Source organism: Zonotrichia leucophrys, chromosome 19 (genome assembly GCF_028769735.1).
Source record: "Zonotrichia leucophrys gambelii isolate GWCS_2022_RI chromosome 19, RI_Zleu_2.0, whole genome shotgun sequence".
NCBI classification, from domain to species: Eukaryota; Metazoa; Chordata; class Aves; order Passeriformes; family Passerellidae; genus Zonotrichia; species Zonotrichia leucophrys.
Window position 1 is genome coordinate 10,593,716 of NC_088188.1, and position 13,563 is coordinate 10,607,278.

A 13,563-nucleotide genomic window follows, 5' to 3' on the forward strand; every position below is an offset into this window, starting at 1 on the left:
AGCATAAAATGTGATTTCCAAACACTGTGGGGCAGGGTGGCGGTGGAGCGTGGGGACAGCAAAACAGATGATGAGCGGCAATAACCTGATTACACATCCAGAAATGGATCACCCCAGCCACACCAACAGAAGCACTATTAATTCTGAGATAAAGCAAACATGGCAGCAAGTTCTTCCTATCAAATCAAGCAGTGCCTGGTGTCAGACACCTCAGCGTAGCAGCCTGATCCTTGCAGGAACTGGGTCCTCTGGCCTGACACCCACCCCAGGGGCTCTGGGGTCCTCCAGCATCTCAGCCAGACCCTGAATCCTCTCAGCAGAGCTCAGGGCAACCAGATCCCAAGGCTGGGCTTTGTGTTCAGCTTCTGGGATCATCTAAACCCAGGGCAGGAAAGTCAAAGCACCCTGAAGGGGGGCACTGGCCTGGGAAAGGCTCACTGCTGCCTGGGACTCCTCCAGACTGCCCTCCATTCCCATGTGCTTCATGGGCACAGGAGGGGGCAACTCAGGGGAAGTCCAGGGATACAAAGGGAGCAGAAAGTTTAAATATACAGTGTTTTACAAAAAAAAAAAAAAAAAAATTGGCAATGGACTAGCAGCATTTTGGCCGAGAACAGAGTAACTGGGGTTGTCACATTATTTAGAAAGAATTATCTAGGCAGAAACAAATGAGAACCAATTATAACTAAATAGACCTCCTGCACAAATAGGAATTTGCCATTAAGTATCATTTATCCCATTTAATTAGTATTTTCTGGACACAATACTCAGGACTAAAATACCATTCCATCTCCTTGAAACTTGTAATTATTGTTGCGACCTGTCCTGTTCCGCATCCCCCCACTTCCTCCATCCATGCCATTTAAGAACCAGCAAGATTTTCAATTATCTGTGCTGAACTGTCAAAGCTACCTTTAAAAGAAGGGGAATAATGTGTGACTCAATTCCTCTAAAAAAGGGGAGAGATCATTTTTAGTCAGAATGAACACACTGCATCTTTCATCATTCTATTTTTGCGAGTAAGAGTAAAACAGGCTATTTAAAACATCCATTTAAATGCAAATTTTTTATATTCCAGGCTGGGGGGGGGGTTGAGAGTTAATAATTTACCACAGACAGGATTATTTTCTTCACTCCACCCCTGCTAAAGTTGCAGGCTGGCACCCACACAGGTGTGGGGATCTGCACTTACCCAACATTCCCATCCCTAGCATGAACGCGTCCATGGTGTACGGCAATCCACGTGCCCTTCCTCTCGTCCCTGGTGGAAACATCACTTCTTTAGGTTGTGCTTTCTTACATTCTACCTATTGAGCAGAAACACGTACAAATGAGATGCAAATGAATTCCATGTAAATGTCAAATGCAGAACTGATCCACTTAAGGGGGGGAGGTTTATTTTTAGCACCTGCCTCCCCGCTCAAAGGTGAACTTCCAGCACAGCGGAACCACGTCTGGAAGAGCAAACGTGTGCGTCTCCTTAACCACCCACTGCAGCCCCCAAAGATGACACAAGTGCTGATTTAAGGAGTTCTGTGCTCCTGAAAGGGAGCCCAGCACTGGTGGGAGCGGGATGAATGGAGGGAGGGCTCCAGCGCGGCTCCACTGCAATCGATAACGCACAACGACTCCCAGTGATCATTACAAAAAGCTCCTTTTAAAATAGGAATAAAGAATCGATATTTCTACCCAGCAGAAAATTTCTGTAAACCCTATTAATAAAGGATCTGCATTCTTTCACTTTCAGTTACTCCTGCCGCCTTGGGAAGCTGCTCAAGCTGCCCATGCACCATCCCATCAGCAAATTGGGACAACGTGGGCACAGGAGTGAAGCAGCACAGCATGGATTCCCTGGGGACCTGGATGGTGCCTCTGCATCCACAGGAAAAGCAGAAAGAAAAGGGGCCTGGCTGCTCCTGTGCCAGAATCCAGCCCTGTCCTTGCAGGGATGGGGATGGAGATGGAAGGACATTCCAAAGCCACAGCTGCCTTTAGGCCAAAGCCCTGGAGGGATGTCCCACATGTGGCAGGGCAGGCAATGGGGCTTCTCCAAGAGGAAATGTACATGGATTTATGAGTCAGGATTCAGCTCCATGCTGAATTGCCCCTGAGAGTGCCTGATAAGGGTCTTTGTACACACATCTGGACCTCACTCAAACTTTCAATTCAGAGTTTCTGGGCACCTTAATAATTTCCAGATTTTTTCCACCGCCTCATAGGAGGATGTGCTACACTTTCAGCAGCCCAACAAAGAAAGGTTTAATTCTAAGGCTAGAAAAATAAAAAAAGAAAAGAAAAAAAAAGGCAGGGAAACTAAAATTCACTATTTTTGTTTAGTCTAGTTTGGAGAATTAACCTTGCACTGGGGTACTCCTGGGTCAGGCAGAGCAGTCTCAGCCACGGGAAGCCAGGAGGGCTGAGCTGGGGAGTGAAAAGCCTCTTATACCCAGCACAACAAAACAGGCTGTCAGCCCTCAGCCCAGGATGTCTCACAAACCCCTGGCTAACAGCTTTCCAGGGAAAGCAGAACGTGAATATCCACAATGCACAAACCCCCATTGAGCCACCCAAAGACAAGGAGACTTTGTTGTGCCAGCCACGTGTGAGGGGCTGCAATCACCTTGGGGACAACGTGTCACTCACACCAGGCAGCAGCACAGGGGCTTTCAGCTAAATTCAAAAAATGCACTGAGTTGTGAGTCTGTTATCTACCACATTACTGATCAATGGCTGGGGCTTGGGATTAAAGGGTCTGGGACAGGCCCTGGCACCGGGCGCCCAGAGAAGCTGTGGCTGCCCCTGGATCCCTGGAAGTGCCCAAGGCCCACAAAACCTGCAAAATCCCACCCTGAGAGGCAGGAAGAGCCTATTCTAGAATAACCAACATTTCAGTCAGCTGCTCAAGTGCCTGACATGAGAGCTTGACTCCAGCTCATCACCCCTCTCACCAGCACTGTACCCAGGGTGTGGGTGACTCCACACAGTGGGATCTAAGTAATTGCTCCACCACATTTCATTTCCAGCTACTTTTACTCTTCCTTAGAGAAACAGGTGTCTCTTTGCAAAGCAGCCTGCTCCTGTCAAGGGAACAACAGTCTGAGGACAGCTCGTTTGGGTTTATTGTCCCCCTGCAATGTTTGGAGCATCTCTGGCCTCCCACGTAAATTCCAACTTCCATTTATTAAATACCTCACTGGCATTTTCTTTTCACTGTCCCACTGCTCGTTTAATATTACATTTGACATTCTAAGCTTTATGGATGGCAACAGGAGCAGAATGGGTGAGCTAAAAATAGCCTGCCAGGGAGGCTGGAGCTGGAAATAGGCTGGGGAGCAGCGGCCCTGCTGCCCTCTGCCTGCCCTGCCCTGGGGACACGGCCAGGACAGCAGCAGGAGGGAGCTGGGCAAGGAACAACAGCCCCAGCCCATGGAGCCAGCTGGGCATGGGGACAGGGATGGGACAGGGACACGGGCAGGGATGGGGATGAGGACAGGGATGGGACAGGGACACGGGGATGGGATGAGACAGGGATGGGACAGGGACACGGGCAGGATGGGGATGGGAACAGGGATGGGACAGGGACACGGGCAGGCAGGGGATGGGGAAGATGGACAGGACACGGGATGGGATGGGAGGACAGGATGGACAGGACACGGCAGGGATGGGATGACAGGGATGGGACAGGGACACGGGCAGGGATGGGGATGAGGACAGGGATGGGACAGGGACACGGGCAGGGATGGGGATGAGGACAGGGATGGGACAGGGACACGGGCAGGGATGGGGATGAGGACAGGGTGTCCCAGTCCCAGCTCACCAAACCCCGTGGCCTCGGGCTGGGGCTGTGAGAGCTGCTCCCCTCCCTGGCTCAGGGACACAGGGGGACACAATCCCAGTGTGACAGGACCCCAGCCTGCCCTGGGCAGCTGTGTGTCACACCAGCCAGCTGTGTGCCAGCCCCAGCTCCTGTCACACACACAGACACTCACACAGAGCTCCCTGGCCCTGCATTCAGCTGCAGCCACAGCTCAGGGCCGTGACTCAGTCCCAAGACAGGATTGTGTCTCATGCCCTGCTCGTGGGCTGCTTTCACAATCAGGGCTGAGGGAGGGACACGGAGGAGATGGTGGCACTGGAGGGGGCACTGAGCGGGCACAGGAGTGGGAAGGGGACATTCTAATTACCCAGCAACAAACACCAACACTCCAAACTGTTTCTCTTCCTGATGTTCCTCGAGTGTTTTCACCCTGTCCCATGCTCCCTGCTCCCTTCCTGGGCAGCTGGGAAGGAATCCTCCCCAGAGCTCTGTGCTATTCCTGCTCCCAGGTGAGGCTTTCCCAGCCCATGAGGCACCAAACACTGGCCCTGCTGCTGCCCAGCACCTCCCCAGGGCCATCCTGAGCCCTGCTCCACAGAAAAGCCTCTCCTGGGGAGCAACCAAACCTATGGAGTGTGCCCTCCTGCTTGGACAGGAAAATCCTGGAGGGGAGCTCTTCCCTCCCAATTCACAATCCCTAAATTCACATCCCAGTGTTTCTCATTTGTTTCTGACTTGTCATTGGCTCTGTTGGGTGTGGGCGGCTGGGGTTTGTTCTGCTCCTTTGTTTTAAGGCAGATCAGCAGCATTTAGGATCCATACAAAGGGAATGAGGCTCCCCCAGCCCAGGCAGGCAGGAGAGCCCAGTGCAGGAGGGGCAATGGAACATCCACAGCATCCATGGGAAGTGGAGCCCGAGACTCCTCACAGGAGCAGGGGCACTGCCCCAGCCCTGCCCACACCCACCCCACACTTGGCCAAGGGGACCCTCACTTTTATTTCAGATGCATATTGCAGGGAGCAACAATATGAGGAATATTATTTCAGTGCCCTGGGAAAAATTAGCAAGTCAAATATTGAATCAGGCCTCCAGCATATGCCAAGGAGATTGCTTTGATCTTATCCACACTAAAAGCTCTATTATTAAATTTAAAGTCTGTGAACACATATCAGACTGATATACAATGCATATCTGAATACACATTTGAGAAGCAAAGGATGTTTTGACAAAGGGAAAAAGAATATTTTAGCCGAAAATATCAAAGTTACTGCAGCAATTGAAATACAAATGCCCCTTTTCATCTGGCTCAGGGCAACCCACAACCTGGGACCTGCCTGCCACTGAGGAGGAACTTGAGGAGCTCAACTCACACCCTGCCCAAGGGCTCTGACACCAAACGCTGCTCTGGGGAGCTGTGGGGACCAGCAGGGGCTGGGCAATGTCCCAGCTCAGCACCCTGACCCCCAGCACCCTCCCACAGGGGTGTCCCACCCTCCCTGGGCATGGCACACGTCAGGGAGGGCGGCTCAGAGCCCCCTGGCACCCCCACAGCATCAGCACCAACACTCACCATTTTATTATTGATTTCGTGGAAGTGAATTTCACAGACTTTTTCCACCACGTCTTCGTTTTCGAAAGTTACGAAGCCAAATCCTGTTTGATAAAGATACAAAAAAGGGGAGGAGGTGAGGAAAACATTAGTTAAATTTAACAATTTTGTTTTAATAAAGCATTATTTAGCCACTGGGACTTTGGAAAACTTCCATAACAGCACACATGTGTGGCTACACCTGCTGCCTATGGAGCTGTTCCTGAGCTCATTGCAGCCTAATGGAGGGAAGAAGCATTGTCTCAGGGAAAATTACTACTGCTCTGTTCCAGCTCTTCCATAGGATTTAATGGAGAATTAAAACCTCCTCATGGATTTTTTGATCCATCCTGCAGAATTTAATGGATAGTTACACCCCAGTTACATGATGGCTCGGAAACTACAATAAGGCTGTATTTTCCTTTACACCTTATAGGTTTTTAAGAGCAATCTCTACAAAACCCAATTATATTTCTATGGAACCATATTGATTTCATCTCTTGTTTAATTCCACGGGACTTCTCCATTAGAGCTGACTCATTACACGACCCAAAACCCATAAAAATCCGGGAAGGCAGAGGATGATTCCTCATTTACCCCTGGCAAGGAGAAGAACCCCAGCGCCTCCCAAACACAGAGCAGCCCTGTGTGCTGTGTGTGCTCTGGCTGCCGGGGCAGCCCCGCTCCGGAGGTGGTTATTTGTCCCTTTCTTCCTGAATTACTTCCTCTAATACCTCATCAGGACATCCTGAGGCCTCCAGGAACCCATTACACTTCAGGCTCTGATCTAATCGTTCCTCTCCTCTCAGTGCTGCTTCAAAGAGCCAGGATTTGGGCTGGCTTGGGCTCTTTGAAGCCTGCTGCCTGCCTGTGGCTGTGCACCGGAGGGGTCTGGCAGCCCCCCTGCTCCTGCCTTAACAAACACCTCAGGCTGATGAAAAACCCCAGTTCGTGTGCTGGAGAGGGCTCCAGGAGTTAACATCGACACTAATCATGCCAATGAAACCTAAAGGCTTTACTGAGAGGATGAATTCCATCCCAAACTGGGAGCTGCAGGACTGTGCCCTGGTGAAGCACAGCACAGCACAGGGACAGGGCAGTCTCTGGATGGGGAGCAAAGGGCATTTCCAGGTGAGCTCTGCGGGCTCTTCTGGCACTGCACAGCACCTGCAGCCCTGGGGAATGCTCCCATTGCACTCCAGACCCGAAGGATCCCCAGCAATGGTTCCAGTCCCTCTCCAAGGCATCCACAGCACACCGGGCTCACCACCCTGCTCTGCTCTGCACCTCGAGCTGCCGGCAGCTTGCATTTTTTACATAACTCACGTCTTTCATTTGCCTTCTAAATTACTCCATTTAAATGTACCTCGACCAGACGTGCAGTTAAACCCGGGATTTTTGTGGCTGAGTGCCTGAATCCCGTACCCCAGCAATCCCAGAGCCGGGAGCACAGCCTGGACCAGGGATGAGATGGCCGGGCTGGGGCCACAAGTCATTAATTGCTCCAGCACCGGCAACATCATCATTAGCAGCTCATTAGCGAGTGCTGCAGCTGAGGATTCCTCTTTCAGCTCGTGTTAGGTGTCGGTGCCAGGACGGAGGGCAGAGGGAATTTAGGAGATTAGCCCTAATATGTGAACACCAAGGAAGCTGCACTCAGGACGTGTCTGGACTGAAACAAAACTCCCACCCTCATCCCACTCCATATGGCATAAGCACAGGTTTATCAAGAAATTATTAGTGTGATTAAATCAGATGGCCACCCGGCTTCCTGCATTTCCAGCTTTTACAATAAAATAACAATCTGTAGGTGTTAGGAGGCGTTTGTGGGTTTCTGAGAGATCTGAGGCACTTGGTCAGAGTGGCCTGGAGAGGAAAAGGAGAGGAAAACCAGAGGTGACCTCTACAGCGCCCAACACCTCAAACACAGTGGGAGCAAGCAGAGGATTTCCACCTGCAGGAACACTGAAATTCCTCCCTGGGAGGGTGGAAAGGGCCTGGAGCAACCTGGGACAGTGCAAAGTGTCCCTGCCTTGAGCACCTTGAGGTTCCTTCCAACCCACCCATTCTGTGATTCTCTTCTTGTTCCACTTCGTGGGTATCAAATCCAACTTTTAATAACTGCACCCACACAAAGCTCCCCCTGCACGCTCAGTCTTATTAGATCCCATAATGAATACAAACTCATATTTAAATTACCAAAACTCTCAGAAACCTTCCTGGGCTAAATAGACAATTATTTCTTCTGAGAGGTACTAAGAGTCAACAAAAAGCTGGTTCTCAGAAAGTGCAAGGAAAAGATTAACCCAAAACAAAGGCGGCTGTTGAAAACGGTGACAGAAATAGGATTCTGGTTGTCAAGGAGCACACGTTTTAAAATGAAATTATACTGCATCCTTCTGAATGAAGCTATTATTGGAAGCTAACAAGCTCTATTTAAGAGATAAGCATTTAACAGAGTCAAACGGTTGGGTTTTTTATTCAAATGAATAAAACTGAATATTCATTTGAATAATCTTTTCTGTAAAAGAAAAGACAAAGAAGAGGGAGAAAAATAAAGTAAGAGGCAAACAGATGCCCCAAACGAGAGGCTCTGAGCCAAGCACCAGCACTAAAGGAAGCTGAGACATGTATCCGTGACCTTCAGGTGAAAAATCCTCCTCTGGAATCTCCTGGGAATGAGGAGTTATTCCACTCCATTCATCTGCTGCCAAAGGAGTCAGCCCACTCCATTCATCTGCTGCTCATGGGCACCAACGGGCACCCAAGTGATGCCAGCCCAGACACCTGACACCCAGTGGTGCAGGACACGTCCTCCACACACCCTGACACCAGAAAAGAGAAGAATTTAGGAAGAAATTCTTCATGGAAAGGGCTGGAAGGGGCTGCCCAGGGAGGTTTGGAGTGCCCATCCCTGGAGGTGCCCAAGGAAGGGCTGCAGGTGGCACCCAGGGCTCTGGGGACAAGGTGGGCACCAGGCACAGCTGGACTCAGTGATCCTGGAGGTCTTTTCCAATCCATTCTGGGATTCTGTGAAAGCCTCCTTTGATGCCAAGCCCTGTTCAGCCCCAGAGCTGCCCTGTGGGAAGGTGGCTCCACAGCCAGCTCAGCAGGTTCTGCCATGGTGTTCCAGAAATGAGACAAACACTGCTCAGAGAAAGGAACTGACACCACAAACAGATTAAAACACCGTAAAAGAACAGTCAGAAGCCATAAATACTATTAAGAAGCCAGACTGAAGATACCAAATGTCAGGACTCCCGTGCTCTGTATTTTGGGTTTTTTCACACTCTAACCAACTCCATTTCACACTTTTGTCATCACTTGGGAGCTTTTACGTCAAACTTGGTAAAATATAGCTGAGATGACGACACCAGGGCTGTGAGATGCATCTCCCTTCCCTGGCTGGCAGCACCAGCCCCAGAGCCCGGGTCTGGCTCACAGTGTCACAGCTGTGGCTGCACAGTGACACCAGAGCAGCTCACCCAGCAAAGGCCTCACTGTCAAACCCTGCTGGCCTTTCCACGAGCCAAACAAGGTGATTGCACCCCAGGCCACAGAGGTTAAACCCAGGCTAATGCTGGGTTAACCCTGGGGGCTCTGATGGGCACAGCAATGCCACAGGTACAGCACCTCCACCAGCACCCAAACCCAGCTCACCAGGCAGGCACAGCCCCAGGGGCTCTCCAGCCACCTGGAACATGCCCTGGTGGGTGAGCACACTGCAGCCAGAGCCTGGTTTAGGGCCCAGGCTGCCTGGAGGCCACTTGGTGATGTGCAGCAAGTCACTCAATCTCATCTGATGCGCTGCTGTGCCCACACTGCTGTGAGCCTGCAGCTGGGACAGCCTCCTCCTGCACCTGCAGAGCTCCTGAAAATATCCTGGGAACCAGGGCATCACCAGGGCCCTTCTGTCCTGCACAGCAATCCCAAAGAACATGGCAGGAGACAGGAGCGGGGAGAGGACAAAGGAGGAGATCTGCACACCCCTATCACACCAACTTCCACCTGCAGGCACAGATCACTGAAATTCCACCCTGGGAGGGTGGAAAGGGCCTGGAGCAACTTGGGACAGTGGAAAGTGTCCCTCTCCAAGGGCAGGAGACAGGAGCAGGGAGAGGACAAAGGAGGAGATCTGCACATCCCTCTCACGCCAACAGGGCTCTGCCCAAACCTGGCTCCTGCTGCTCAGCAAGGATCACCCCAGAGTCACTTGTGGGTGCAGGGTCAGCCCCCCTTGTCACACCGAGTGCCCCACAGCACCCCCCTGCTCCTGACCCCCACCCACTGGGCACTGGGATGGCTCCCTGGGGTCCCTCCAGCCCTGCCATGGGAGCTGCCAGGAGGGGCTGTGCTGACAGATGGGGACATCCAGGCTGATTTCATCAGCAAACACCAGCTCAGGCTGTGCTCCCCTTGTGCCAGGGCTCTGGGGCTGCCCTGCTCACCCACCTCTGCTCTGCTCCTCACATCTGAGCTACTGAAATGCAGAAAAGTCCAGTCCTGCTGTGGTATTATTTATGCACCTGCTTCCTTGTTTATACCCATAGTTTTGGCAGCTGGTCCTGTGAAAGGTAATAAAATGCCTTTCAAAAGTAAAAAAAAATTAAAAATGAAGAAATGTGACCAGACAAGCCAGGCATAATAACATTAAAGCCCGTGTCAATTAATTTTTCCTCTTCTTGATAAACGAGCCCCATTCCATCCATTAATAATGAGGGAAGAAACAAGAAAAGTTGACACTAGTTTAATTTATTTTCTCAACTTGCCTGGTCATATTTCTCCCTGTTGCAAAGCTTTCTGGTGCTGCTGGGAATTGCAAGTGGCTCCCACACAGTCGATGCATAGATTGGTGTGAATCAATACCATTCTACTTTATTCACACATCCCTTGTAATCAGAGAGGAAAAAGTTCCTTAGTAAGCTCCCAGCCTGCCAGGCTGTCTTATAAAAATAAAAATAATAATAATAAACTGGCAGGTGGGGGATGTGACACCAAGTCCTGTGATCACCAAATGTTGTCTTTGTAGATGAACAGAACACACAGACGAGCAGAGGGGACAGGACATTTTAATTACCCAGAAGACAGTGAACCATGGATGTTTTTAACTACTATCATTACCAGAGTCTGGGAATGGGGAGCTGGGGCTTCAATCCTGTGTCAGGGAAAAGCCACTCACTGCTCAGCCCCAGAACCTGACAGCCAGGACTGGAAAACTCAGCCCTGACTTTGCCACCTCCCTTTGCTGTGCCTTTGGAGAATCACTTAAATATTCCCTGTGCTCTGCATCCCCCTCACTTCCTTGCCTGTCTAGGACAGAAGCTGACAAAAGCTGTTATTTCCTACAATTCCAATTTCCTGTGCTGCAAACACACGGAAGGAAGGAAGGAGAGGTTCTGGTTTCCAAAGGAGCAGTTCTGCACACCCAGGGAACACAGCCATCACCTGAGACACACACCTCAGATTTCAGCTCATCTCCAAGGAGGGTTTGCTGGGCAGACAGGTGAGCACACCTGGAGGCACCACCAGGATCTCACCTCACCCTTGTGATAACCAGGCCAGCAGATGGAAGGGGAATATGAGGTTAAAACCTGTGCAGAAGGATGGAAAACATCCTCACTTACCTGCAGCATGTGCTGGGGCTGGCACCCACCAGGTCATGATCTGCCTGCATGGGGTTAATGCACAGGGACCTGTCCCCAGTGAGCCACTCTCAGCAAAGGTTCCAGGTGCAAGGGGCACCAGGCAGCCATGGGATGGGGTGGGATGGGATGGGGTGGGATGGGATGGGGCGGGGTGGGATGGGATGGGGTGGGGTGGGATGGGGTGATGGTGGGATGGGATGGGATGGGGGTGGGTGGGTGGGATGGGGTGGGTGGGATGGGATGGGATGGTGGATGGGGTGGGATGGGGATGGGGTGGGAGGTGGATGGGGTGGGATGATGGGATGGGGTGGGATGGGATGGGGTGGGATGGGTGGGGTGGGATGGGATGGGATGGGATGGGGTGGGATGGGGATGGGGTGGGATGGGGTGGGATGGGATGGGGTCCCAGCCCCTCTCGGGGCAGGAGCAGCAGGGACCCTGTGCCTGTCACAGACCCCGCTCGGGCAGCAGCACCTCAACTCCTGGTGATAAATCTTTCATAACAACAAACCTTCATTAAAATTTTATTTTATTAACGTTCTGAAATCAAACCTAAGCGCTGAGTACATAATGACTGAGACGCACACTACGCTGAGCTTACTAAATGCCACTTTTATCATATTGGTAATTAACAGAAACGATTAATGCGCTCGCAGATCATTTAGAAGCATTAGCAGTGACCTAAGAAAAATTGCAGGTACGTGTGATACATCTGCACTTTTCCATCAGAGTTCTCTACACAGGAGCCCCTGAAGTTTGCTCCCAGTTCAGCTTCTCTCTGCTGGGACATCCTGTCACAGATTTGTCAGCAGCTCGGGGATTAAAGCTCAGCCTGGACTGGGAGCTCCTGCAGGAGAAAATTATCTCCACCTTCCCTTTTCCCTCACTATTTGGGAGCAGCCCCACCCTCACAGCCTTTCACTGCTCCCTGTTACTCAGGTAGAGATTTCCCAGCCTCATAAGGGGCCAATAGTATGGAAATGCTGCTGGGTGGGAGAATACAGCAGACTCCAACAGGTTTCCTTCTGCTATCAGAGAAGAAAACCCCAAGTATTTGTAAAATCCAATTAGTCCATCTACAACCAGAATGGGAACCTTGTGCTTCTGTCTATTCATTAGTGAGACCTGCAGGTTCTGGCAGCCAGGAGGGACAAAGGGCACCACCCTGGGTGCCAGTCAGCCCAGCCAGGCTCCCATCAGAAAATCAAACCTCTGATGCTGCCTCAGCCACCGAGTGCCACGTCCTGCCATCTTTATCTGTTTGCCCACAGGCATCAGATATTCCCTGCCTGTCAATTCCTCCACAGTTTATTACCAAATTTCTAAAATATTACATTTTTTATTATATCCAAATTCACTTTATTGCATTTGACAATACAGATAATCACATACCATATGCTCTAATGTTTCGAACCCAATGCATGTTGACAGCAGTTTTTATTCATGATGCATAATTCCATCCAGGGCTGACAAAGGCAGCACAGAACCCAGCCTGGTGTCAGGGTTTGGAGGGGGGGAATCCTTTTTTCCATTTCCTTTTCTTCCTTTTAACAACAGATTTACAAAACTGGGAGGAAAGATGCTTTGCTTTCCCAAGAAATAGGAAATTGGCTGAAAAGATGGGCTTATCAAAGAGATGCCTTCAAAATATTAATAACGTGTGGGGGTTGGTTATTGCAATTATTTGCACATGAAACTTGCTGCTAATGGGTGGAAGAAGCACAAGGGCTCATTGGGGGGAGCAGGGGCTGGGGCAGTGTGGGGGGCACAGGCTGGACCCCCACTCCTGCCTGGCTGTGCTCACTCAGAGCTCAGACCTGCTCCTGTTCCCCAGGTGAGGGTGGGAGGGCACACCTGGGATGGCTGGGGGCGAGCCCCCATGTGTGAAACCCGAGCAATCCCACATCCCAACCCGTACCCAGGCAATAGATCCAACACCTGAGAGATGGGCACGCTGTGCAAAGCAAACAGGATGCTACGTCTAAATTAAGCTGTAATGACCCGCTCCGAGCTCTTTATTAGCCAGGTAATGATCATTTAAGAGGAGGTTACTATCTTGAGCCAAGGGCACCTAATACCATTACTGAACTTGTTAAAACCTGCCAAGCAAGTCATTATTTCCAGCACTATTTCTTTTTCTCTTAACACAGCTCTCTGCCTCTCCCCTTGTGCTGCTGGGCTGTAAATCCTGGGATCAGGCAGGCTTGGTCACCCCTCCCCAGGGCCTGAACTGGGCATCAGACAAATAACAGCACAAACAGCAAGCACTGAGAAACTCTCACGGGTGAGCTTTAAGGTCCTTGCACCCCAAACCATCCTGTGCTTCTCTGGTAGCAGGACACTGAGGTGTTCTCCTTCTCATCCCTAGGAAAACAACACTTAATCCCCCACATCCCCCTCCAACCTCCAGTCTTGCAAAGGCTCAGAGAATGAAGAGAATCAAAAAGAGGGTAAAAAAAGGCAAAAGCACAGAGGCAGCTGCTGTGGAGCCCAGTGAGGAACAGGGGATGTG

The 13,563-nt window shown here is 50.8% G+C and overlaps 1 protein-coding gene across 11 annotated transcripts in view; it reads right to left on the reverse strand.

The window, feature by feature from the left end:
* MSI2 (musashi RNA binding protein 2) overlaps positions 1 to 13,563 on the reverse strand; it is a 199,310-nt gene that overhangs the window by 44,390 nt on the left and 141,357 nt on the right. For all 11 annotated transcript variants that reach the window (XR_010442426.1, XM_064729501.1, XM_064729500.1 and 8 more), the window contains 2 exons: positions 5,389 to 5,471; positions 1,193 to 1,307 (listed from right to left, as the gene is read on the reverse strand). Coding sequence is in view for 10 of the 11 variants with exons in the window: in XM_064729501.1 (XP_064585571.1) it covers positions 1,193 to 1,307; positions 5,389 to 5,471 (198 nt within the window). In the remaining variant the exon portion in view is untranslated. The remainder of the gene's footprint in view (positions 1 to 1,192; positions 1,308 to 5,388; positions 5,472 to 13,563) is intronic.